This window comes from Taeniopygia guttata, chromosome 4 (genome assembly GCF_048771995.1).
Source record: "Taeniopygia guttata chromosome 4, bTaeGut7.mat, whole genome shotgun sequence".
NCBI classification, from domain to species: Eukaryota; Metazoa; Chordata; class Aves; order Passeriformes; family Estrildidae; genus Taeniopygia; species Taeniopygia guttata.
In genome coordinates this window covers 51768270-51795639 of record NC_133028.1, presented here as the reverse complement: position 1 = coordinate 51795639, position 27370 = coordinate 51768270, and the positions used below count along the sequence as shown (strand labels likewise).

General features: G+C 36.7%; 1 protein-coding gene across 6 annotated transcripts in view; it reads left to right on the top strand.

Annotated features, from left to right (window-relative positions):
• GRID2 (glutamate ionotropic receptor delta type subunit 2) overlaps positions 1–27370 on the top strand; it is a 678572-nt gene that overhangs the window by 476387 nt on the left and 174815 nt on the right. For all 6 annotated transcript variants that reach the window (XR_003960108.4, XM_030271715.4, XM_030271714.4 and 3 more), the window contains exon 8: positions 6079–6198. Coding sequence is in view for 5 of the 6 variants with exons in the window: in XM_030271715.4 (XP_030127575.2) it covers positions 6079–6198 (120 nt within the window). In the remaining variant the exon portion in view is untranslated. The remainder of the gene's footprint in view (positions 1–6078; positions 6199–27370) is intronic.

Genomic DNA, 27370 nt, shown 5'->3' with positions numbered 1-27370 from the left:
TCAAATGCCAAAGAAATTCCTGATCTGTGCAGCTAACCATGCTTCCATCCTGTCACTTTTGGGTTTCTCTCCTATTTCAGTTAGATAGCTTTGATAAGAAACTATTTTATTGGTGTAAATTGAATAATCAAAATACTCCTTACATTGCATTATGCTGACAGAAATGAATTTCTTCAAGTGACGTGCTAAAATTGAAAGTCAAAATTTAATCCAAATGAAATACAGAAATTTTACTCTGTGTGGATGTCAGTAGCATTTCAATCCATTGCCAGAGGAAAGCTAAAGATTGCAGCTGAGAGGTGGAATTGGACAAAACCAGGAATTCTGCTTTAGTTTTGTGGCCCACTTTCTCTTTTCTTTCACTAAAGCATTTATTTAGAAGAACCTTGGGATCACAGCTGTGTAGTTTTGAAATTACAAATTTAGCACTGATGAATGCCTGATGACGTATCAGAAAAACAATAAAATCCAAATGTAATGAAGGGGAAAAAAGCCCACTGAATCTTTCTGAGAATTCTTCTCTTTCCCATCTTGCCTTATTCTTTAAACATCTTTTCTCTCCTATTGTCCTGGAGAATCCTCTAAAATCAACTGATTTTTTTTTTTTTTTTAAAGCTTACCAGTTTTCCTTAATTTTGAAAGAAAACAGATGAAAGTTACCATGTGGTATTTAAATAGTTTCCAAATTAAAAGTTCCTCATTTTCATTTTGAAATCACCATATCATAATAAGATACTGATATAATTCCAGGTGAAACTACATTTGTAGTTTTCTTAAATACTCCTGGAAAAAGAACTTCCATCCTCTGCAACACCTTAATTCACCCTTTGTGGTGACCTGTATTGCAGAGCTGAAATCATAATCTGTTCTCTGGTTGTTCCTCCTCTCAGTGTAGCTTCAGTAGGAGTCAAATTATACTCAAGTATTCACGGTTTTAAAGAGAAAAAGAGCTGAGAATTTTTCTGAAAGGATCCAGAAGCAGGAATATCTGGCAGTGTTTTAGCTGCAGAGGGAGACCCTTCTTTGATTTCTCAAGGGGGAAATAAGAAAAGAGGTTGGAAATCTTTATTAAGCTACTCATTGAAGAAGGTAACTGAAAGGGATGCTGATGTTGAACCTACAGCAGCAATTGTTAAATTTGTTACCCCAAATTTGTTACCCCATTTACAGTGGTAAATAAACTGGTTTCTTTTTAGTTAATGAGCTAGTAAAGGACAGTAGGCAATGAGAGGAAATTAGTTTCCAACATTTCTTAAAATTGTAAAAAAAGCTGTTTAAATCATTCCTTATTGTCATTTGTTACTTTTCACTGCTGAGCATTTGACTCATGCATCGCTATTTCTACAAACAGTTATAAAAGCGGTTTTTTTTTTTTTCTTTGTGAATTCAGCTGATTGGACAAAGCCTAAAGAAAACATTTTAAGCCCACCACAATTATTTAAATCTAATATCTGTTCCTGCTCATTCTGGAACTGAATAAACAGTTAAATTCATCAGGAAATACAATCCGTCTAATGAATTTGGCCAGCTCCAGCAATTAGTTTAAATTCACTTTTGTAATAGGAGCTATCCCTAAACACATGCTCACTTGTTTATTTCTCAGTAAAGCTATTTCACAGTTGGAGGAATAAGTATCACTAGAAAATATTTCTTCTTTGGGAAAAATTAAGCTTCCTGAGTAGCCTGGGAATAAATGTAAGTAGGATTATAGGGAGGATCAACTCAGCAAGATGGCATCAAGTTTCTGCATATGCCTTCTCTTACATGTCTCAGGGCTCTTCCCAGTCACATTTGTTTAGCTCATTAACAGCAAGGTTTTAGTGCTAGCAGTAACACAGAGGCTGATCCTTTCTGGAAAATGAGTGGTACCTCTTGCCGTTTCATGAATCATAAGTGGAATTGTCAACTAGTTCTGGCCTCAGAAATGTCAGTGACACTTGGTGGTGACATGCAAAAAAGACATCAGGTTGTTTTTCAGGTAGTAGACTTGATTGTGCTAGTTGAAAACTCAACAATGTTCTCAGAATCAGACTTTTTCAAGAATAAAATGTGAAATGTGTATTTACTGATTATAGCATTTTTTCCTGCCTATAGCAGGATATAGCATATTTTTTATCCTAAATTACAAAATAACTGTTACCTGAAGAAAAAAGAGGACATTTGAACAGAAGCTGAGGGAGAGTACAATATTATATAGCTGGTGATTGACAAGCTGACATTCCCAAGTGAGGTCCTGACTTCTAGGTAAATAGTGCTTTCTTCAGGGACTTAAAATATAGTAGTGCCTGGGCATATATAAACTGTAGTTTATCTTGCCAGTTTAGATGGGACTCAAGTAGGCTTTAATTATATAGCCAAGCTTTATAACAGCTCTGCAAAACCCAGAGCAGTGATCAGAATTGTAAGTAAAACATTTTTGGCCTAGCAACTGACATTTCACTCTTCAGATTTATGTGTGTCAGGAAATTGCATGGTTGCAGCTGAACCTCAGAAGAATTTGAGAACGTAGATAACAAATATGTCTTCATTCTTCCCCAAATAGCATTGTTTCTGTGAGTTAAATGGAATGAAAAATTTCTTTTACTCTTCTTTAGTGGTAATCATGGTTATCATGATTACCACTAAAATTATTTGGGAAAAATCTCATCAGGGAGTTGCTGCATCAGTAGCTGTCATACAGATGGTCATTTCCTCTGAGATCCCCTTCCACTATGTACTAGCACAGGGATAAAACACAAGCTGTAAATCAAGTGTTTCAGACAGATCCATACTGTGAAAAGCTACTCACAAAAATTGGAGCAGCATCTTGAAAGTCTTCCTAGGTGATATCCTGCTCCCTCTGTCAGCCTTAAGCAACACCCAGAGTTGTGTGAGCCTTGTGGAAAGGCTGTGTGGGACAATGAGGAGCAGTAGAGAGCAATAACAGGATTGCACGGCCTGCAGGTCCAACAAGATCAGTCCCAGACAGGGAGGAGAAACCAAGACCTCCAAGAAATTTGCTATAAATCTAGTAGTGTTGCTATTATACGGGTGGTTCTTTGCTGTTTTGTCTTTCTGCCTCTTGCCTTCCCAAGCTGGCAGCATCCCCATTCTAATGGGAGCTCTTGTTTTCATATCCACACAGTCTAGAAGAGAAAGCTCTGATTGAGACATTCTTTAATGTAAAGTTTTCAAAGAATGGTAGATGACCACAACAACGTTATTTCTAATTTATCCACTGTAGCAAAGATTAGATTCCAAACAAATAAAGCTGATGGACTTAGAGTTTGTATCTTGCTCTGACAATTGCAGCCACTGAAAAATCAAGTTAAACAAACTTATAGAAGATTTCTGGATAGAGATCAAATTCCAAGACATCTTAGATAATTCTGTTAACCTGTACTGCACGTAAGGGGACATATATTTCCAAAGAATTTTGTGTTTTCTAAAGAAATTGGTCGATTACTTCAAGTATATTTGAGGTTAAATGATTATTTTAATTACTTTTAATTGTATTTACTCAAATAAGGACAAAGGTTATAAAAATAGTTTTAAAAGAAAGTTTGCTAACATTTTATATTACAATCTAAAGTCTCAAAAAAAAAAACATTTACATTTTATCTTCAGGTTCCTTAAAGTATTGGGACTGGTCTCAGTCTGGAAAAGAAAGTCACTTAAATTTTCTAGATTGAAAATCCTGTATTCTTCATTTCTATTTTCTGCTGTACAAAGCATCTGTGTGAAGAGATCATAATGGTCTTTTGTTGAATATTTCCTTTCTTTTCCCACTTTGCTCTGGAGTTTTCCCTTCCTTTTTCCAGGTCCTGCTTATGGCTCACTTGAAACCATGGTGCTGCTCAGGTCAAGCTATAACAAGTTTAATTAATTTTAAGACTTTACCTACCTCAGACCCACAGGTTTATTACCCAGTGTGAGGGAAAGTTTTAGGAAGCAATATAGGGAATAACAAGTATGATATAACCAAATCAGTGTCTGGTAAGGTGTTCAGATGGAGGCTTTGAGCAATCAGCTGGGTATCCCAATTCTTACAGTTCTCTGCCACTTCACAGGCATTTCTCCATCTTGTGTTGTGTGAAACTGTGCCTTAGGTATTCAAAAAAATAGATAAGAACGTTTGAGAGAATAGGTATATGGAGCAGGTTTCTGCTTCTGGTCCATGAGTAGGATGAAGTCAAATTTAAGTTAGAGAAAAAGGTTTATATTTGTGTAACTTGGTTATTTACCAAAGGATATCTTCAAGTGATTTTGTGGGTAAACATAAGTTCACTGTCTTTACTCTGAACTAGCCAGAGGTGTGCAAACCCCAATATAAGAGCCACAAAGGTCTGGTTATTGCAGGATAGTAGTCAAGATAAAAAGTAATCAGAGTGTCTTTCTAAGCACAACATTTATTGAAATTGTCTGGTTTGCAATTGTCAGAGTCTTCCTGCAAATGTCTGTTTACATAACCCCTTAATCAGGCTATTGGCTTTTTTTGTTTTCTTTTTAAAATCTATTTTTGTTCTAGTACAGAATAAAAAATACTATAGAAAAAAAAATTATGGAAAATATTTTTTTAAATGATTAAATATGCATATACACTACAGAAAGTATTTATTAGTTTTAACTGTAAATGGCACTCATAAAATAATTGTGTTATTATAATATTTATATAATTATTTTAATATATTGTTATTTATGTATTATTCCCTGATAGTACTAGTTACTAGTAGTCTAGTAAATTCTAAAAGTATCATCTCAATGATTAATTTCATTACTTCTGTTATAATCACAGTAGTGTTTTATTAAAGTAGGAGAACATTCTGTTATTTCACAGGAATCTGCAATGGAGATGCAAATTTTGTATTCCTTCCTGGATTTTGTCCAGACTGAAGATGTAAGAATAGAGCTTTTAATATCATGATTCAGCAAGGCTCATGTGCTTAGCTAGGTAGTTTATATTGCAAGTTTTTCCAGTTTAAATAGAAAAGTTCCTGAGTAAAACAGCAATCACAACTGCAAAGTTATTGCCTTATGTTCTGGGGAAAAACTGTGCATTTCATAGGGTTTTACACAAGCGGCAGATTTTTTTTTTTTTTTTTTTGTGCATTCTTAAACTATTTTTTACAGGTTTGTTGTGGGGGTTTTTTTTTTGAGGGAGAGGCCTAAACATCAAATTTTCCTTCATTCTGTAAACTGAAGAAATTTTTGAAGGGTAAAGGTTTTCATTATCAGCATTTCACATGGTTCTGTTGATTTTATAGTTCAGGTCATCATAGTTCTTATACAAAGATGAAATGTGTGTCATGTTGAATTAACTCTGAAATAGATTTTGTATGGCTGTGGCATGTGTAGCCCTTTCAACTCTAATTCTTTGTGGAGATTATTCACTCCAGTATTTTAACCCCTTCCAGCAAAACTGTAAAAACCTTAAAACAAGCTTAAAGAGATGCTGCGTTGTTGCCCATGTCATGTACTCTTAGTAAAGGATATTTGGGAGGAAAAACAAAAATCACTGCATTCAGCTAGACCTTGAATGAATCCCTTCTTCATTTGTGCAGATCATATATGTTGAGCTCAAAAAGCAAGCAACTTCATCTAAACCTCAGCCAGCCCTCATGTGGAAATCTTTCATGGGGGAGAAACATTTGAGGGGAAAAAGATCAACAAACATAACTAATTTTTATGCAATTTCTTCTATGTATTTGTGTTTAGCTTTGCTTTCACTAAACTACTTTGCAAAAAAACTACTTTTTTTTTCTGAATTTATTGGCGTTAAAGTGTCAATGCATACATGCTGATGGGTCCAAGAACAAAAACTGGAGTGCAAATATGCTAAGAGTAAGACTATTGCTTGTATTGTGTCTGCTTAGCATTGCTGAGTTTAATTCTTTTGTGAAGAACTTCATTATGATGCAGGAATAATTTAAGCTTCAGAATTTTTAGTGAAGCATGGTCTTTGGAAAACTATCCTACTTCTGGTAGTTACCTGTATATTCTGCATAGTTAGCACATGAAGGCCTTTGAGAAACAAAAGTCTGTTACAATTAGCCACTTAGAAATTTTCAGTCCATTTTCCTTTTTTTTTTTTTCCAATAGGGTGGAGTGAATGGCTTGACTGGAGAACTGGAATTTGCAGAAAATGGGGGCAATCCAAATGTGCATTTTGAAATTTTGGGGACAAACTATGGAGAAGATCTTGGCAGAGGCATTCGTAAGGTAAGGCTACATATATTCAAACATTACTGATTTTTTCCAAAACTTTTCTTGTGTTCCATGAAAATAGAAAAACATTCTATGGCAGATAACATGGTATTCTGTGTCGTTAAAGGAGTAAGACATAGGAGAAAAGCTTTGAACTTTGGGATCTATTTCATTATTTCAAGTAGGTCTTGAAGCAGGTTGTGTTAATCAAGATACCATTTGTAATGCAGATTGGTAATGCAGAATGTGTTAAGCTGCTGATGGACTCTCCCAAAAGACCAGTGAAAGCTGTTGATTTTAACCTTTACAATCCCTGTACAAAATAGCAAATCTTACATTGAATTGTGTTTAGAGCATCCAGATTGGTCCCCGATACTTGGTCAAAGTGGGATGCTCCACCTGCTATATTATTAAAATTCATAGCTATAGAAAGAGAAATTCTCTTGTAGAAAAGATAAAATTTCTATAGCCTCTTCATGAAATAAATACATGGTGTTTTAATAGGAGTAAACTTTTACAGAATAAATTAATGCTATGCATGCAGCTGCCAGATACAGTCCAAAGACTTGGACTTGTGTTGCTACAGAAAATGGCATATATGTCCAGCAGAATTACTCTTTCTTCATGTTTGAGTTTTGCCAGTTTAAAACTAAATTTAAGTTCTGTGTAACAAATGGTGGAAACATGTCTCTATTTGCAATGAATATCCTTAACTTTGAGCAACGGCTCATCTAGTATGGCAAAAATCATATGGCACTTCACAGGTAAACAAAATGTAAATAGGCTTTTCCAGGAGCAACTCTCCTTCAAAGACAGACTTCCTGAAAAACACCAAGACCTCTTCATGAAGTATATCACATAATACTGGGTTTTGTATAGGAGGAACATGAAGTGATTGAAAGGAAATGAGTTTTCTTAATATATGTAAACTGGGTCCATGTGTCAGTGTCACTTCATGATGAAGTGCATCATTTGTCTGCATACCTTCTGGAGCACCAGATAAGTACTCTGAAAGAAGGAAGAGATAACTAAGAAGTCTAAAGTGTCTAAAAACTGAACTTCCTCCTCCACTATTCATCAGAATTGTTATTCTGTTTGTGTTCTTTTGTCTCTTGTCAATACCCTAATGTACACATGGGCCTATAGTTATGTCACCTTGAGCAGAGGTCCTGACAGATGCTTAAGAAAGAGCTGGATCTGGTTGATATTCGGAGGTACCTTACAGAGATGATGAAGGTACTTATAGAGAGTCTTTGGAAACCAGAATGTTGGATAAGTCCTTATTCCCTTGAATTCTGTCTGTTTCAACATATTTTGATTTATTTTCCATGCTATGCACTGAGGAGCTATTTATTCTTTAGAGCTGCCTTCCTAAGACAAATCTGTGTCTCTTCATTTAATTTTTTTGGTTGACTTTGACTGGGGTTTTTTTGACTTCAGGCCTGTCTAGGTGAATGTCTGAGTGAAGCACTGAGTTGTGTTCTTTCATTCCCAAAAAGATAGAAAGGAAAGAGAGACTCACTGAAAGATCTTGGAAATATAGAAGTACAAAATTTTCCTGGCTGTTCTAACTCTTTTTTGATGGTGTATTTTAGAATCGTTCTAGTAATTTAGGTTGTAGAAGAATTTGATTTTCAAACAGATACTAATGACTGTGAGCACAGCTAACTTGCATAAAACAGTGGGGTAATAGAAACAGGCTTTTTGAACCTTCCTTGTTTACTCTCTATGATAGTTCAAGAACAAAGAGAAAGTCACTGTCTTTGGAGGGAAATGGATGTGAAGTTGGTCAAAGAGAACAGAGCTTTGCTCTGACTATAATTAGATGATGAAACTTAGCATCATACAATCCTGTTGAGGAGAAAAGCAAAGTTTCAAATTAAGATACTAAAAGTATCTTAAAACAAAAGATACTTTTTTGGGTATCTTTTAATCTTTTTAACAAAAAACAAAAGGTTTTTTGCATTTGCCAAGATGAGCATTTAAAATTAAATATAGATATTACAAGAAAATTTTCCTCTTGAAAAAGATAGTAAATGCTTCTCTGTAGAGTTTTGTTATGCACTGCAGCTGTTTAAAAAGAATGGGTCCAGAGGAGAACAGATCAAAAGTTTCAATTTTTTTTCCTAAACAGCACTTAATAATCCAGAGAAACCTTTAAAAAGAGGTGTACAGAAAAAGAATTCCTTTGAAAGAAATTTCTGCATATATTGTGAGAATGTTATAGTTGTTCTCAGAAGTTTGTTTTAAAAAAATCCAATCATTATTTCAAATTTTTGCAAAAAATTGAATAAGAAAACAATTTAAAATTTATACGGTATTTCTAGTCAATATCACAGTTAAAAAAAACAAGGTAGGTTTCTTAAAACAATCACTTTAGAGACAGAGAAGAAAATTTTTAGGGGGTTTTGTTATTTGACAAAAATTTAGATCTTTTATCTTGGATTAGGATTTACAGTATATGAGCTACTGCTGCTGGAAGCAAATCACATTAATTACAGGAGTCAGATATATTTATGTTAACTACACTAATTAAAGTACACTTCAGATTTTCACATATTTAGTGATCTGACTGCAGAACTACCTAAGATTTTTATTTCTCAACTCTAGTAGAAGCAGCTGCAATTAGCAGACTGACTGAAATTTCTAAGCTAATGCATCTTCCCTAATCAACATATTTTCAAGTACTTTTATAGGAGATAATGAAGGATAAAATCATTACAAAAGGCCCATTGAAGTCACTGAGACCAGACATTCCCATCAAGTGAATTGTGTAAAGAATTGCTCTTTTGTTTTCCTGAGGAACAGTCAATTGATTTTAATAAAGTAAGTAAGATTTAAAAACACATTTGAATTTCTCAAGAGTCCAAATTCTGCTTGAAATCTGTTCTGCTTGGATTCTGGAGTCATTTATACTTCTGCAAAGTTCACTTATATTCATCGTTGATTATTCCTAGGACTCAAAATAAGCAAATAATTTAGGATACACCAAGAATTCATGTTTATGTTTAGTTTATTTGGTCAAATTAGGTAATGTGTCTAGGGAAAACTATGTTCACATATCGTCTTTCACCTCTAATGGGCTACTGTCATACCTGAAAAGGAGTGGGAGAATCCCTGTGGACGGTCACTGTGCTGGGCTCCATCACCTAGTGACAAGTTAGCAAATTCTGGAGTGGGATTTGCTTGAAACAGCAATTTTGGACCCTCATGACTGTAAATGTTATCCAGATAACAGATCAGTTAACCTGGACCTTTTTCCAGAACCAGGTACTTGGAGTAATACACTCAGATTGCTGCCAGGTAGTGATTTCATTGACACCAGTGGTATTACAACCCCAAAGGAACTGAAGAAAACTCTCGCTTTTACACATCATGCTGTGGCTTGCATCTGTGCAGATGTAGTTCTATTCAGTGGGACACATGGGTGTATTTCTGACATTTCTCTTTTGGCATTTGTCTGTTGGTATTTGACATTTGAGTATGTATTCTTTGACATTTAAATTTCAGTGCAATACTTTTATCTATACTACTGAAATAAAAGCTGCCATTCCTGTGAATATCCATCCAACAAACACATGAACAAAAGGAAGTTGATAGCTCTGAGTGCTGTCTTACATCTTAGTGGTGTAGAAAAGAGCACTGCATAAATAAAGCGGTTTTCATGTTTCTTACGGTGCTCCTTGTAATTCAGAATGGGCTCATCTTCAAAGGCTTTGTTCAACATTTGATGTTTAGAGGACTTTCTTTCTTCTCCCACACTGGTTTTCTTACCAGGTGGGCATTTGAAGATCGTGATGTGTTTTGCTCTACCTCCCTATCCATATCAGCACACACCCACCTCCTGTATGCTTCTCTTCTCTTCTGAAGATGTTTTAGATTATTTCCTCCCAGTGAGGGAGCAAGATGATGTACCAGGCTCTTGCATCAATTCCTGTCTGCATGTCCATGTCAATGGTTTCCATTGCATTCAGAACAGCTAGAGGTGCCTTGGAGGAAGGATAGAGCTGTGAGCATGCAGGGTAACAGGTAGACTTGGTGGGGCACCAGGGTAACCCAGGATGCTTTGAGCCATCTGCATTGGTCCATTAGGATTGTAGGGTTCAGTCCTAAATCGTTTTGATTTGATTGTCCTAAGGAGGAAATGCTATCTATTTTGATCCAAGGAAGATCTGTGGTGCCAAGCATCTTGAGTGAAAGGGATTGAAACTTGTCTAAAATTGTTCCTCTCTGCTTCTGCCAGTGCAAGTGGCACTGGCCTTCCCCGTGGAGTCAATGCATGCAACTGTTAATTTCACAGACTATTAAGGGTTAACACTTTGTAGTTGTGCTATTTGTTCAGAGATGGGAAAGCTGGTTTGCATTTTTTCATTCTATTAAAATAATTGCTATTTCCACTTCATCTGAAAACACTTGTTGATCACAGTAGTGGTATTTCTTTCTAATGCACTATATTTTTCTTCTTACACTTGCATCACAGAGCAATGTTCCAAGCACATATTTTGATCTTCAGGAAGTTGATTTCCATTCTTATAAAGTTAAAACTTATTTTCTGCATCCATTATTTCATATTCCGTTTTTTTGCCCTTAGGCAGAAAAAGCAGTTATACAGCTCTGCCAATACTTTACTAACTAACCCCATTTAAAAACCAAATGCATATGAAGTATTTTCTTCTCAGTTAGCTTCTTGGTAAGCTACTTGAGGTGAATGATGGATTTACCTGGTCTCTTTGTGAGCAAGATCAAGGTAGAGATGTGTAATATGACTTTAAAAATATATTTGTATCTGCACCTGGTACTTTAAGCTGTGACCTGTGCAGATGTTTCTAAAGGTTGACATGCAATTTATGATATGACTGAAACAGATCCTTGTGATTTAGAGACACTACTGATGGTGCATTTTCTAGTGAGTTGAAATAAAAGTTGCTATGTCTGACTGCTTTACCACTAGTATTGATGAAGAAGGTGGACCTGGCACAGTACTACTATGGTAGTCTTTCTAAAGCAACTTTAAATACTTAATCACCCTTCTAGAAATGAAGTCAGCTACTTAATACTAAAGATAAAGAGGTAATTAAATATGTTGGTTAACCAAGACTGACTGTTCTGGTTCAGCACAGAACTTAAATTTTGCCATAAGCCTGCTGAAGAGTAACATTTCCTCCCTTCATTTATTGCTGTGCAGTAAATCGATTAAGACACAGTGACTGATTCTTTATTTTCTGGTAGCTTCTGCAAATCTTTTGTCAAATCTCAGTGAAATTTAATTTGGCTGCAAAGTGTTGGGGATTTGATTGCCTTTGCAATGAAACTAGAGATAATAGACAACTGTGTTTTACTTGGAAGTGTACTTCTGCTTAGATGAAAAGCCAAACCAAATGCATATTTGAGTATATAATGAAAAATAAATTAAAATATCCATCCATAATTGTATTTTGAATTCAAAAAATTTAAAGGTTTTAAAATAATTTCCTTTCTGCTTCTGAGTGAAGCATTTTCTTTTAAAATTTGACGATGCAGAAAGGGAGACTCAGAGTAATCAGTAGTGTAACATTTGGAGAATTTATCAGCTTTTGGACTCTGATTCAGATGGGGGGAGTGAAATCTAATTTTTGGTACTGGATTGTTCAGCTGCCTGCCCTGACCTTGGGCTCTTCAGATGAGTATTTCATTACTTGTAATAAGTGCAAAGTAAAGAAGCCAGAGTTGGATTTGGTGGCTTGGTGGATGCTGCTCCAGGAACACAGAAGACAAAGGTTCAAGTCATCCTTCTGATAAATGCAGAGCAGAGTTTCTACAACTCAACCCATTCCACATGAATTATTCACCTGTGGAGCAAAACATCCACCAGGAATCTGTAAGAGCCAAGATGAAGCATATGACCAAAATGACCCAGAAGTCAAACTACAAACAAATACCCACAAACCCAAGGCAAGCATAGTGCACTATACAGGTGTTATCCCACCTATTTTTTTTCTTACCAGAACAGTCAGCCATGTCTGCTGAGCTACAGCATGTTTAGTGTGTTGTAAAAAAGAGGAACTATTTTGGGTTGTAATACTAATGGATGTCCAGATTCCCCGGTTTAGAACAATAAGGATAAGTGCTCTGTGAAATTTCAATGTGTCATGGTTTGACGCTGGCACAATGCCAGCACCCCATGAAAATACAACCTATCAATCAAATGCTGTGAAATGTGATCAAGGACAGAGCAAAGCAGGCCAAACTTAATAACAAAGGAAAAACTTTATTACACTACTACTACTACTACTACTACTACTACTATAAAAGGAAAAGAAAGAAAAGGGAAAAAAAACCACACAAAATTCAAAATGAAAACCTTCCGAAACATTCCTCCTCCCACCACCCAACTCCACCAAACCACAGCGAGACCCATTTGGATCCTTAATCAAGTTTTCACCCTTCAAGATAATCAGTACTGAATCCATCGGGGAAGAGAGGAGTCCCCCTTGCACCATAGACCCCCAGGAAACACAGCTGCCGCCTCTTGTGTTTCCATGTCACACATGGCACTGCCCAGACACACCGGCCAGTGTGACACTCTCCTCTCCATGTCACAGTGCTCTCACCACCGTGCATGGACAGAGACTGCTTATAGGGCCCCTTTAAGGATGCTTTGCCAAGAACCACCAGGAACAACAGTCAGTCCAGTGTCGCATTTCGGGACTAGAGTCCCCCCCATTTTCCCCTGGGGCTGTGGGTCCAAGGACAGACATCGCCTTATCTTCTTCTCTGAAGATGGAGGGCATCCTCACACCCTCCTCAGCTCTCTCTGTCCATTCCTGAACTGGTAGTTGCTGAAGGAGTCTCTTGGCTCACCATTGCATCCCCCTAAAATGCAGTCCCTCTTGAAAGAAGGAGTGGTTCAGTCTATGGTAAACAAGCAGAGTCCAGCCAACAGCCACTCCATCATCTCCCCCCAACCTCCTTCTCTGAACATCTGAGGTCCCAGGTTGTCTCTCCTTCAAATTGAGGAGGAGTAATATTTCATAAAGCCTTCATTTCACAGGAAAGGGTTAAAATTCCTGGACTCCCCGGACGGCTGAAATCTCAGCCCAGGACTCCATCTCCCATCTCCCACGCTGGGCATCTTCCCCCCCCCTTCTCCTTCTCCTCTGCCGGCAAACTCCTAGGTGTCTGCTGGCTCTCTATCTCTTTTCCCTCTGGCTTGGGGAAACAAAGACATCCCAGATGTTCTCCACCCTTCCGTCCGCAGGAGCTGGCCCAGCTCGGTTCCGATCCTTCACCCCCTGGCCTACCTCTGCAGGCCACATGGCTCCCCTCCCCCACCCAGCCCGGGCTGGGCAGGGGAGGTCCGTACCTTGTGATGACCAGAACCAAAGAAGGACGAGTCCTCCTGGGAATTCCGCTTTTAACCCCTCTGTGTTCTCAGAGGCGTGTCCACCTTCAATTGGTCACCCCAAGTGTCAGTATCCAAACCTGACCCCTGACTGGATTGACCTCTTCCTTCCAAAAAAAAAATTCTTTTCCTGTGTCAAACCACGACACAATGCAAATAATTAAGATCTGGGTTTATCCAGTTTCCAGCTTACAGGTGGGATGGCCCTTAACAGTGACTTACAGGGCTATAGATGGTTTTGAAAAACAGAGCCTTTCAAGCCTCTGAATAACTGCAGCACTCTGGAGTGAAGAGGGGCATGCTTCTACATTGGGAGCAGTGTGGGGAGAAAGGAAAAATGCAGGATGGAAGAAGGGGAGAATGCGATGGAACCCTGCAGAGAAGCATTGATGTCAAGCAGAAATTCCCCTTGAGACCTTGGTACTCTGTAGTATTTCTCTTCACACTTTTAGTAGGGATGGGCTCATCTCTCTTTTACTCAGAATATCCAGTCCTGTCAAAACTAAGACTCTTCTTACTGAAAAATATTTTCAGTGCATTGGGAACTGCCTATTTTGACTGATTGCTTTCATCAGAGAGAGACAAATCTTTTTTATGCTCTTTAAATTATATAGTTTCATACATTTTATTCATTTCTGTTCATCTGGAAAAGAGGTTATATTTTACCCATCTCCTGCAGAAAATATAGTTGTCTTGACAGCAAAGAACAGGAGAAATATTTTCCTCTTTCAAACTGTTTTTTATATTTCCTTTCATATCTTGTTATGACAATGGAAACTTGAGAAAGATCAGTCAAAAATTAATAATAATTTAAAAATGCTGGGAACAGCAACTCCTGTTTTCTGTTGATGCTGCTAGGCAAATGCCTAACGACATAGGCTCCTGTGTGATTAGTCTGTGCTTCAAAATGGGTGTAAGAGCAAAGAATGACACAGAACTTCAGTCATTTTTGCAGCAGAGATTTTATTTTTGTTCTGGAAAATTTTGAATAGCAGAAATTGTTTAGTGGGTTTTTAATATTTACATTGGGGAAAAAAAAAGGGTTTTCACATTGGTCAGTTTTATGTAGCACATAAAACTTGATTTGGATCCATTAAATATTTTTCCTTCATTTTGGATTCCTCTTTTCCTCTTGAACTGCTCACAGTCAACCAGTCAAGGGGTTAGATCACTTTTGTTTTTCTGAACTTGATATTGGCAGAACCTTTTATAGTTTTCAGTATGACTGGTTGGGCCACTTGTGAAATACCTTTAATATAGCTATGGTTATATGGCTTTTTCTTCTGCTTGAGTAGCTGTGAAAGCCTCCCAGTGAACATGGATCTGCAAAACCGGCTGGCAAGTTGTGCATTTTTATCCTCAAATGCTTCCACTGAGCAAATTAGCTTTGTAACTCTCTTCAGAGATCTGAAGTGCTTGGAAACTTTGAAGTGCCTCAAAAATGACATTTTGAATAATGTCAGAAGGAACTGTGTATTATTTAAGAATGGACTTAATGCTTCATTGACCTCTCAGGCAGTAATGCTTCTATGTGATTTTGGAAATCCCATTAGGGACTTCTCGTCACCTTTAAGAGAATACTCAATGGGTGCTGCCTCAAGAATGTGGCTCATCATCCTTGAAATTAATAGAATAAAACACTTAGCTAGACTTGGAATTACTTGTTTTAAGGTGAACACTCTCAATGAATTACAGGTTATTTTCAGAATTAAAGTTTTTAATGCTTGTCTTTTGCTCTTTAGAGTTGCTTTGTTTTCAATCAAGGCTATCATCTGATGAAAATGACTTCATTTTGCAAAGGCTTTTAACTGGAACAAACATATATTTTCCAGGAGTAGGAAAAGTAATGTGTATTTAACCCTCCATTAATCCAAAAGAATGAGGGTGTTGTAGCTAATTTGTCATGTGAAGAGAGAGATAATAACAATATCTCTAGTAAATTACATATTTCCACCCAAATTTGTATGCAATTTGGGTATCCTCGTCAAAAATTCCTAATAACTGGAAAACCATTCAGACAGGAGTGGGGAATTTTAAAAAACTGAACTGCTTCTTTTAACAGGAGGCATGAAGTAATGATAGTGTGAAATGGGTCATTAAATTTCAGCTTTTGAGGGTGGTAAAAGGCTCAGTTCTCAAAATTAAGGGCTCCGTACACACCATTGGTATGTATCTGTGGGTTATAATCCAGATCTTAATCCATAATGTGTGAAAGTAGATCTACACAGATTTAGAATCATAAAATTGTTGAGGCTGGGAAAGACCTTTAAGGCCATTGACTCCAATGCCAAGCCCACCGCTAATCCCTGTCTCCAAGCAGAAGCTTTTTGAACACTTCAAGAAATGGTGGCTCCACCGCTTCCCTGGGCAGCCCATTCCAGTGCTTTACCATCCTTTCAGTGAAGAATCCTCCATCTCACTATGGCCTCCTCTCAGACAGTTGTAGAGAGGGATGAAGTCTCCCATCAGCCTCCTTTTCTCCAGGCTGAACACCCCCAGCTCCAAACGTATCACCAGATTTGTTGCCCTTCTCTGGACCTGCTCCAGCGCCTCAATGTCTTTCTTGTAAGGAGAGGCCAAACCTGAACTCAGTACATGAGGTGTGGCCTCGCTAGCACTGAGTAGAGAGGGCAGGATCACTGCTCTGGTCCTGCTGGGCACATTTCCTGAAAAATGCCAGGATGCCACCAGGGCCATTTCACAGGATTTGAATTTGATAAATTGTCTTTTTCTTAAAGAACCACAAGCCAAGACTGACACAATTATATGGCCTGCTGCATTCTGCCAACCATATCCCATGATAACATATCATAGAATTGTACAACAGTTTAGGCTGGACTTCAAAGATTATCTCATTCAACCTTCAATAACTTGCTTCTAACTTGCATGTTTTTTGGAGGGCTTCTGCTTAAAGACTGTGTGGTCTTGTAGACCGATAAGTAGTATGAACCCCTGTAATATATCTGAAAGGACTGGAATGCTGATATTAATCACAACTTTGCTGGTACAAGTCTAAAGTATATTTTTTGCAGCAAGATCTCTGTTCCAAGTTAGTCTATTAGCAGGAAAACATTAAAATGTGTCTTTTTAGCCACTGACTATTTATGTGTATCAGAGACAAAGGTTGATTTGGTTTTTATTTGCTTGTTTTTGGGTTTCTGTGGTGGAGATATCTTTGCATGTGTGTGGTTGGTTTTGGGGGATTTTTTTTTTGTTGGGTTTGTTTGGGGGTTTTGTTTTGTTTTCTGTGTTTATTTGTTTTGTGGAAAGACTGTATTTCTTTAAGCATGATGCCGAATGATAACTTGTTGAAAGCAGTGGGCACTATTTCCTGCAGTGGGGTAAGCAACCCTGGTAAGCCAAAAGACCTTTACCTCTGTGGCCATAAAATATTCAGTGATATTTTCTATTGCAGGAGGGAGAATCCAAACACGACATTTAATCCCTTTAGTCCTTCCCATGCAGATTGTGGGATCTAGAGGAGCTAGACAGGTCATAAGCTGATTGGGAAATGACGATTATAGATTTCCACTGAAAATACCTACTGTTTATCTATTTTTATATGTATGTGTGGGTGTAACATCTACCACCCTCAACCTTCAGAGCTTTGGGAGGGGATTTACAACTGGCACCAATGTGAAAACATCCATGAAGCTGCTAAAGGCTCCCAAAATCTTCAGAAGGACGTAGACATGTATAGGTAAGATTCAGAAAGTGTTACATTAGCAAAGATTCAAGGGCCAGCTGTCTCCTAATGAGAGCAGGTGCTGCCCACCAGGAAGGACAACTTGAGTCAAAGGGGAGTCTCATCTTTGGGCTGGATCAGAAAATGCACGTGGGTACAACGGTTGCTAAAGAGAAGGAGGAGGAAGGACACATCAGAAAGTGGAAATTCCAGTGTTGTTAGCAAAACACAGGAAGTACAGCAGATCTTTGTTCGTTGTGGTGTTTTTAAGACCAATAAGAAATAAATGGTGACATTTGAGAAGACAAAGAAAACCACCCCCATGGCTTCAATTTGGATTCTGTATCATGTTTATAATGTACTATAGTTTCCCACTACACAACTCAGCTCATGTATTTCAAAATGTGGCATAATAATAATAATAATAATAATAATAATAATAATAATAATAATAACAAATTCATTTGTAAATTTGAAGTTTTCAGTTAAGTCTTCTTATCTGCTAAAAGAACTTCAGGAGCAGAATTCAAATGTCATTTTGTGTAAATATTGCATTTATGGCAACGCTGAGATGTGTTTCCCCCCAAAGTGGTTATAACTGTATCCTGCAATTAAAAGAATCATAAAAGTGATTTCCAGAGTTAAAAAGTTACCTTTGTGAAATTGTTTAGGGACAGCTCTTTGTACCTTTTGAGATCTTTGCAAATAATAAAAAATTAAAATGGCAAAGTTTTCACTGACTTCATAATATTTATAGTTCCTTCATAGTGTTGGAAGGTTTTTATGATTCAGCCTTAAAATTACAGTGCTCGGATTTTTTCCTGTTCTAAAGTTATGATATAATGCCTTAATCAAAGGGTAAGTTACAATAGAATTTAATAATAAATATTCTTGTCATGGTGTGCTCCTGCTTTAAAATGAGTAGCGGGAGTAATAGAAAAAGTGAAATGAAGTCTAAAATACTTTACATTTTCATTTTGATAAACAGAATTCATTTCATTTGATAGAACCACTTTTCAAAGAATAAGGTTTTTGAGGAAATGCACTAACAAGGCTTTGAAATTATTTAAGCTGGAAGCAAATGGGGATAAACATGTTTGAAGGAGTTAAGAAACTTATGTTTGGCACATGTGGCAGATATCAGTCAGAAAATAGTCTCATCATTATTCCAACGTTATTTCTCTCTATTTCTCAAAGCCTATTAAAAATATTACATATATTTCTTCCTGAAGTTTAGCAGTGGAAAGAATATCTTTCTTGTGTAAATATAAAAGGATAGAATAGGATGAATTGCAAGTGTTTTGATGAAAGTTGAGTTCAAATTAGTTTCATTCATATATATAAACCTTTTTACTTATTTTAGAAAAATACAACATAATATATCAAAATTTATACACTGAAGTAAAAAAAAAAAAATCAGTTGATATAATTTCAATTTAAGGTACAAGCTTTAACAGATTTTCCTGATCAGTGCTCAGCCAGTCTGCTTCTGAACATCATCAAAAAGTTCTTATTCTGAAATGCCGCATTTATTTGATTTTAGTGTTTTATTTGTTTGTTTTAAACACACTTTTATAATAAATAATGTACTTGGAGCTCATAAAAATCTGATTTTAAGTATGCATTCTAATGGAGTGCCTTAATAATGAGCCACAAGTGTTTTATATGAATATTTTAATACAACATTCAGTTTCTCTACACTTCTACTGATTTTGCATTGTAATTTGATTGTATTTGAAAATAATAAATTTTATTCTAAAGCCTTCATGCTATTTTTGCATCAGTTTGACTCTAGAAGGTTTCAATATTCTAGGCATTAGTATTGTGAATTATATCTCAGGTACTCTTAGCTCTCCAAATTTATTAACTACTGGTAAAATGTGTGATTTCCCCATTGAATGTGCACATCTGAGATCCCATTAGTCAGTTTATTTTAAGCTGTGTATTATATTACTTGAGACAAATATTTGTCCTACATATAAAGTAAGAAAATAAGTATTTTAATTAAGATCTAGTTAAATGGCATAAATCCATTATTAAGCCACTCCTACCACTCACAGGAACAGTTCCAATTAATGCATTTTTTTTGAAATATCTGTTAACTACCAAAAGGGAAGATCAGTTCCATTCCTGCCACAGTGGTTAAACATTATAAATATCATAAAACATATTATTATGTTTTCCTATCTTGCCTTGCAATCTCTGGACCAGTCATCCAGTCCTGTTGCTGTGGGTATGTTTCTTGCTGCTTCATTTCATTTATTTTCCACAGATTGCAAGTTCTGCTTCTGAATCTGGAGCCTGCTTTTGTCACAAAGTGCATCAGAAGTGATGTTTCCTTAGCAAAGAATAAAGTCTGAGAATTGTATGCTTTGCTGCGGGGATGTAGGCAATGCCATAAAAAGGATGAAAAGTTCATCTGCACTCCAGAAAAACTGCTCAGAGAAAGTTACAGGAGGGGTTGTCTAAGCTTTGCATTAGAGAGAGGTTCCAGCCTAATATCAGAGCAGTTCTGTTCACAGAGAGATGGTAGCTAGTGCTGGAGTCAGCAGGTATAATTCCACAAAATTTATTCCAGAATGAGGCTACAGTTTGGAAAACCAAGGCAAATGGATTTTTATGATATCTGTAAAACTCTTTTATCAAGGGACAGATAAGGTGAACTATTTTTTTCTATGATGGTAGCGATATATAGAAATATTTTACCCAAATCTCAGTCCACAGAACTTGGATTGCCAGCATGTTCAGTTGCTAGCGGAAAGATTTTGAAGGACAGAATTTAGGTCAGTATGGACCGAGGTAAATTGCATTTCCACAGTATCTATATGGTCATAAATTGCCTCTCCAAATATGTTTGAAAGACTGGAATAATTCACAGCTCGTTTGGTCTTCAGTAAAGTCTCAGTGAGTCTCTTGATGCACTTGATTCTGGATAGTTGAATTGATTTCCCTGTTTGGCCTTGGGGCTTGCTGTACACAGAACAGTATGTGAAAGTTATTGTCCTCTCTGCTAACCTTACTGCTGAAGACTTACACCGTGCTTGCTTTTAGCTTTCCTGCTTATTGTGTCTGCAGGAAAGCAAGAATGACAAGACCAACTACGTGATGGATATCTTCCCACATGAGAATATAATCTTTATGTGCTCTGTGACTGTAGGCCACCAACAGATTGCCTTAAACAAGGACTGGTGCACTGAATACAAATGCTTTTGGCATCTGTACATACTAAAGCCTTTCTGTTCAGTCTGAAAGGGAGTGAATTTAACACCAAACTGATTTTGTGGTTGATATTTTTGTGCTGTTTTTACAATACGGGTGTCAGGGTGTGGGTGTATCAATGTGGTGTGATGGCAGACATGATAGGAAGTGTAAATAAGAAATTCTGATGAACCATTTCTGATAGTGCAGCTCACCCCTGTTTCTCTAATGTGCTTGGTATGTAACGTGATACTCCATATTTATTACGGATCAATTCCTCCACATCTTTTTGTTTGGTTCCCATTATATATTCCCTCTAAGCTCTAACAGGTTTGTAACATCTAAATTGTTAGTCATTTCATTAGTCATTAGAACTGCATTCTAGTTTGTTGTGACACTCTAGCATATTGAGACAAATCTTTTTTGCAAGAGGAAATTAAAGCATCAATAAAGAAAATATCAATAAGAGAATGTTATATCTTGTTAAAAAAATGTTTGTTCTCATCATTATTTCATGTCTTATTTCATTTACCTTAGAAATTGAGAAAAAGCCTATATAAAAGCTTCTGGTCTAGTTAAATTCACTTTCAGAAAGGGGTTCCAACAGCTTTAAACCTCCAATGACTATAGATAAAAGGAATTGTATGTCTCTCTCCCTCTCTTCTCCATACCTTTTGAAAGATGCCTTGAAAATTGCAAAGAAAATCATACTTATCCATGTGTCAGATTGCACAGGTTTCTGTGGGATCATTCTTAAATTCCATTGAACATAAGCCCCAAAGTCTTTCTTTAGAAGACAAAAACTTTCCTCTGGACCACATCTATCCACTGAAAGGCTGTGAAAAAGAGAAAGGTGCTGGCTTTTTGCAAGCTGTATTTTTTGAACTTTGGGGATAGCAGTAGCTTTGCAAGAGGCCATGAACTTGTAGATTTTGCACTTGTTTGGAGACCAAAAATAATAGACTTAAGGCATATTTTAATTACAGGGTTTGAAATAGGACAATTTAGGCTTCACAAGCCAAGAGTCTTGAGATAACCTTGAGCAAAAAAATATGTATATTCACTTCCTTAAAAAAAAAAAAATCCCTAATCCGGAACAGCATAGTGCAGCTGCTTACCTGTAATAACTTCTTTAAGACTTGGCAACAAAAAAAGCCTCTAACTTACCATTTTGGAGTTTGAGAAATAGAAAGTATGAGATAGAGCTAAGTGGTAAATTCCTCACATTCTGGAGATGTCAATTAAAACTGAAAATAAAGCTTACACACTGCTATGAAAGTGTTTCATAGTAGAAGGCAGGTATAATATTCTGCTTTGAAAAATCTGCTTGAAAAAGTGAAAAAAATAACTTCATAAGGACTCACAGTTTTATCCAAAATCTTTCTATTTTTTCCAAACACTACAGTACACTTACTCAAGGGTGGGTGGGTGTTAATTAAAAATAATACAGCATCAGCTGAATGCTCCACAGAATTTAAAATTAAATGTCTGCAGAGATTATTTGTTATCATGCTTGCTATAAAGGTATATGGCTCTTGAATGGGATCTTCTAATAATTTGAGATATGTCACTGCCCTCTCTTGGTGAGAGTGAAAACCAGACTTTTTCACAAAGCTTAACTAAAGAGCAAAAAGGATTTTTCCTTTGTTCTAAGAGGTTTTTTTACCAAGAAATCATAGCAAATTGGATGTTGTGGATTAATAAATATCCATGAAGCTGTGATGGCTGTGCTATTTATTTCAGTCTGTTTGTGAGTGATCTTACTGGTTTGGCCTATAATGTGTGGTCTGATGTGTTTTGAAACATTTATTTAAGTCTTTAACCTTATAAAAACATCACGACATTATACTCTTTTCCATAATTGCATATGAATATTTTAAAATATTTGTTAAAAATATTTAGATAAAGTCTGTGTCTTGTGAACAGTGACAAAGCTAATGGCATTTTAACTTCTTGGTGGAAAAATTTCCTAGTCACTATATTATTTTTTATTAAAACCTGTCAGGTTTAGGCAGCTAATTGAGGGGTATGTGTTAACAAGTAAACTTCATCTAACACATGAGAGTGAAGGCAGTACCAAACAACAGAAGATACCTGGGAATATTTGTTAGCTAATTTCAACTGTTTTCTTTCAACGCTTATAAAAACTTTCCTCCTCCAAAACTCTGTGAAAAGAGGATCTAGATTTGCAATCTCCCTGAGTTGATCCCTGATATCTGGGAGAACTGAGAAGTCATACATGGAGCTATAAACTATGACTGATTTTTTAATCGTGTGCTATTATGAACAGTTTTGTGAAACATCTCACAAAAATATGAGGTTTGATTTCCATGCCATGATTAAATCTGATTAAGTTAAATCAGAGAGTGTAGTTAAACTGCAGTCAATCCTGTGTTTTACTTCAAAGTAATCAAACAAATTCTTCAATGATAGCATTACTGGTTCAGGAAGGCTGGGAGTTTATACTGCAGGAGGGACTATAATTTAGTAATGACACATATTTTGTATGTATAACTTGCAACTCCCAAAGGGATCTTTTTGATGAGTTATGTTTCTCTGTGTATTTCATGATGTCTATGTTATAGCAATATTTACAAAGGAGTGAATGGCAAAAAATATACCAATAAGTCTTGTCTTTTGACAATGTGTTTCCTCAAGCCAAAGAAATGAAAGAAAACAGAAATGTGGTACACGTCCAGAGCCACAGAAGCAGTTCAGCATCTGTTGTGTTTTCAAAGAACAGAGATGATTCTTTGTACTGAGAAATACTTAAAATACAAATGACTGTTACGGGTAGAATTACAAAGTTAATAATCCATGTTAGATGTTTTTATTCAGAGCAATTACTTTTTCGGTACCAAATGCAAATTTGGCAAGTGCCCCTAGGTTGAAAAGATGGAGGAGTAAATGTATCAGTGGTTAAAAGTTTGAGCTATGCCAAGAGCACTGCAACTTTCAAGAAAAAGTCTGAAAGGGAGGTAAATTGTGATGGATAGGGAAGGAGAGCCTCACAATGCTCCCAGCGGGAAGTGATCTGCACATTTACTGCCTGAAGTCACTATCACCCTCCAAGTAGCTTTTTGTTACCATGCAGGATGTCTTCCAAGAAAAAAATTGCTTTTTCCTTTCCTGTCTAGCACTCAGTAGGCAGCACCATGACCTGAGTTTTCGCTCAAGGGTTTTCAGGAGCCTTGCAGATCATCCAACCTCTTGTTTGCTGTCCTGTTTGTGCTCTGCATCCATCAGTGGCCCTCTCTGAGAAACGTGTGGGGAATGGTTGGACTTTTCTGGCATGTGGCAACATCAACAGGTCTGACTTTATAATAAGCGAAGGTTGTTCTCTCTATGAATCCTCTCGGCTTCCCAGCAGTTTAGCCAATCAATCTGTAAGGAGCCTCTGCAAATGTCACCTTGCAAACTGACTACATACTTCAGCAGGAAATTAGAAGGAGCAAAAACAGTTCAAGAACCAGGTTGAGACAGAGTTATTAAATTCTTTGCCTGTGTCTTTACTGAAAGGGGAAACAATCATATCTCTTTCAACATAGCAAAAAAAGGAGTCATGACACATTTTAAAAATGCAATGTATTTGATGCAGCAATCTTGGTACACAGTTGTTGTGAAGTGCCTCGGGGCTGCCACACAGTTCCCTGCCTTCTTTCTTGTGTAGCTGTTATTTCAAGTCAGTCTTGTGGGATACGTCCCATCCCTACTGCATTTTTGAAGGAGACAGGCTCACAGCTAGCTGCAATTCTCTACAGACAATTTCTGCATTAGTAGAAAGGCCAGGTTTTAACTTAAAAGTACAAACCTGGCTGGCATTTCTCCATGTCTCTGTTTCTCTTTGTCTGGGATTTGTCTAGTCTGAGCAGTCACCTCTTGGAGGTGAGTTTCAGGCTAACAGCTGCTTCAAACTAGAGACATGGGTGTGGGGCAAGCACACAGGAGCTCAAGGTGAGTGGTAGGAAGAAGCCCTTCAATAATGTTGTGGAATAACAATACATCTTTTCCTCTTCATTTTTAGTTTCTATCTCTGAGGATAGAACAGTGAGGATATTCATTTTCATGTGTTGTTGATAATGTGGGAACAGAAGAGTTTAGAGTAAAAAGGCACTGTTTTGGGAGAAGTGTGGGCAGGGAATTAATATGGTTACTTCCTATCCTGGCTTCATCATCATCATTACTTCCTATCATCTGTCCTTTGTTTTTGCTGGTTTTTTTTTGTTTGATGTGGTTAGTGTGAAATGCCAAAAGCTGGATGCAGATACCCGCTCTGCTCCTCTTTACAGTTAGAAGCTCACTGTCCAGTTTTATCAATTGACTTCCTAAGAAGTTGGAAAACTAATTGGAGAGAAAAATTTATTTCTAGCATTTTGCCACTGCCCTCAGATTTCTTGCTGCAATTCAACAAATGAAAAGAATTCCCAACATAGTGCCTGCTTGTAATTTTTAACTATGAGTATATCTTATTTATGTAGAAGTAGCTGTAGTGCCTTTAAATTGCAATTCTTTTAAAGCACAGAGCACTAGGGAGACCTGGGGTATCTTTTTGGCCAAGCTCAGTTTTGAGTTCAGAGAGAAGCTCATTAATATATATGTGCATATACTTAGATACCCATAGGTGCATGCACTCATAGCTGTTGGCCTACAGTTTTCCTATAAAGCCCTAGACCACAGAGCTCTCTGTGGGAGAATAGATTGACTGGCCTCAAATACGGGATGCTGTGATATCTTGAATTCCCCAAAAGTGAGATGGACTTCTGACTCCAGTTCTTTCTATCTATTTCTTAAGTCCTGGAGCTTTTCCCTCCTGAAGATCATACATCTTCTGGAAATCTCTATTTCATAGGGTGCCTAAGATCCTACAAGGCATTCTTTGCTTCAGGCCTGCAAAAGACTCATGGGTTGCTTGTGGACAGCAGCAGATATTATTGGCCTTTCTCTGTTTCCATTCCTATCCTTGGCATTGAGCCCTCTTTGTATGGAAATTCACCCCAGCTCATCTCTTCCCAAGTGCCCATGGTAAACGCAGAGCATCGCCATCAACAGTATTTATAGCAATAATGAATCCATTATGCTGAGACAGTCACAGGAAATTGTGCCTGTGGTTTAACTTCTGAGATTAATGGCTTCACAGGGAGCCATTTTACCTCTAGGTTCTTCTTTTCTTCTTAACCTCCAGCATGTTTGTCCTTATATTCTTAACTCTTAATATTCTTGTCATCAGTTTTTTTCTCCTTTTTGTCCCTCCCTAACATGATGATAGATAGACTCAGGGAAGCTATCAAATTGTATTTGCTTCTTCATCTGATAAATGAATGAATCACTCACCAGACTTTTGTCACTCTAATGTAAGTGTTTAATGAACCAAGTGACTTCGATGCGAAATGAGAAGAGGGTCACTTGCCTTTTATTTTTTGTTTAAGGCTTTGATGGAGCAGTTAATTAGAAATACCATGAGTCCTTACAACAGATTTATGAGGAGGAGACGATTCTGTTTTATGCTCTTAAGTCATGGTCCCTGGTCATGATTGGGTATCACTCAATATGCTCATTTCAATCTTGCTTTGTATTTGGTTTTTTTTCAGCCCTGTAGTACTTCTTAAATTTAACACTTCAAACTTTATTCCTGATGTTTAAGCACTAATAGATTTGTTAGACTGCATGCTTTATCTGTAGCATATTGGGTTGATTTTTCTATTGGCTTGAATTCTTCTGTATAGAATCCCTTCACTTTAAATTTTATCTTCATGTAAGCTAGGAAGAATTCTTCACACACACAGATACATACATATATATATATTTAATTATATACTTTTTGCTGAAATACCTAATTTCATTTTTTAAATTACAAGACTAAGTTATCTGCAGAAAATTCAGAAAAGCTGCTTGAAGCCCTTATGAATGTTAGAATATATATATATAGATATATATATATAGATGATATAGATTAGAGATATAGATAGACAGATATAGGTATAGATGATATAGGTATAGGTATAGATAGATATATATGTGCCCTTTTAGGAATAAGTTTTCGTGGATGGCTCTTTAGGGTACTTTTGAAATGGTCTGATGAATTTGACACTAAATAATAAAGTTCCCACAAAGTTCCCATTCTTTGTTGTTGTAGGATATTTATCTAACCTTGCTAATTAAAAAAATAATCATTAAAATTTAAGATTGTAAGATAAAGTGGTGGACTAAGAAAGCAATTTTTAAGTGTGTGATGTGAATAAATATATATATGTTAATTTTATTTATATGATTGTTCCTCAGAGAGGAAAATAGAATTCCAAACTAAATTATACTTGATTAAAACACTAGAAGCATGGAAAGTTGTTTTTCCTTCATAGGGGTTAGATATCTAAATTCACAAAGTTATTGGGAGCTAAGAGTCTTAAGCATATCAGAAGATGAAAGTGCTTAGATTTATATGGACAGTTAAAAACTTAGGTTTCTAAATTTAGGTGCAGAAGTAATAGCATCTAAGACATTTTTACTACTTTACAGATATTTATTCCATTTAACAAAAGCTTCTGAAATGTATGCTCAGTTAAGCTCCAAGGCTGATTTATCCATGTAAATTTTAAGCACTATATATTAATTTGTGATTTTTTTTTTTTTTGTTATTTGTCTGGATTTGAAAAACAGTATTTGCTTTAAAGAAAATATAGTTTTTTGGTAGCAACAGAATTTCCTGTGAAACTGAGTGTCTAGCTTACTGTCATCTGACATCCTCAGCTGCCTCACCAGATGAAAGCTGGTGTAGTATGTTGGAAAATCCAATGGAAAACTGTAGCCCTGAGTCTCAAAAGTCACACAGAGTGGGTTTTAGCCCTTGAGGTAATAATTAACTTTGCTCTCTCCCTGCCTGTTTCCTACAGTGAAGACCCATGGTGTGCAGAGAGCAGGGTCAGTGC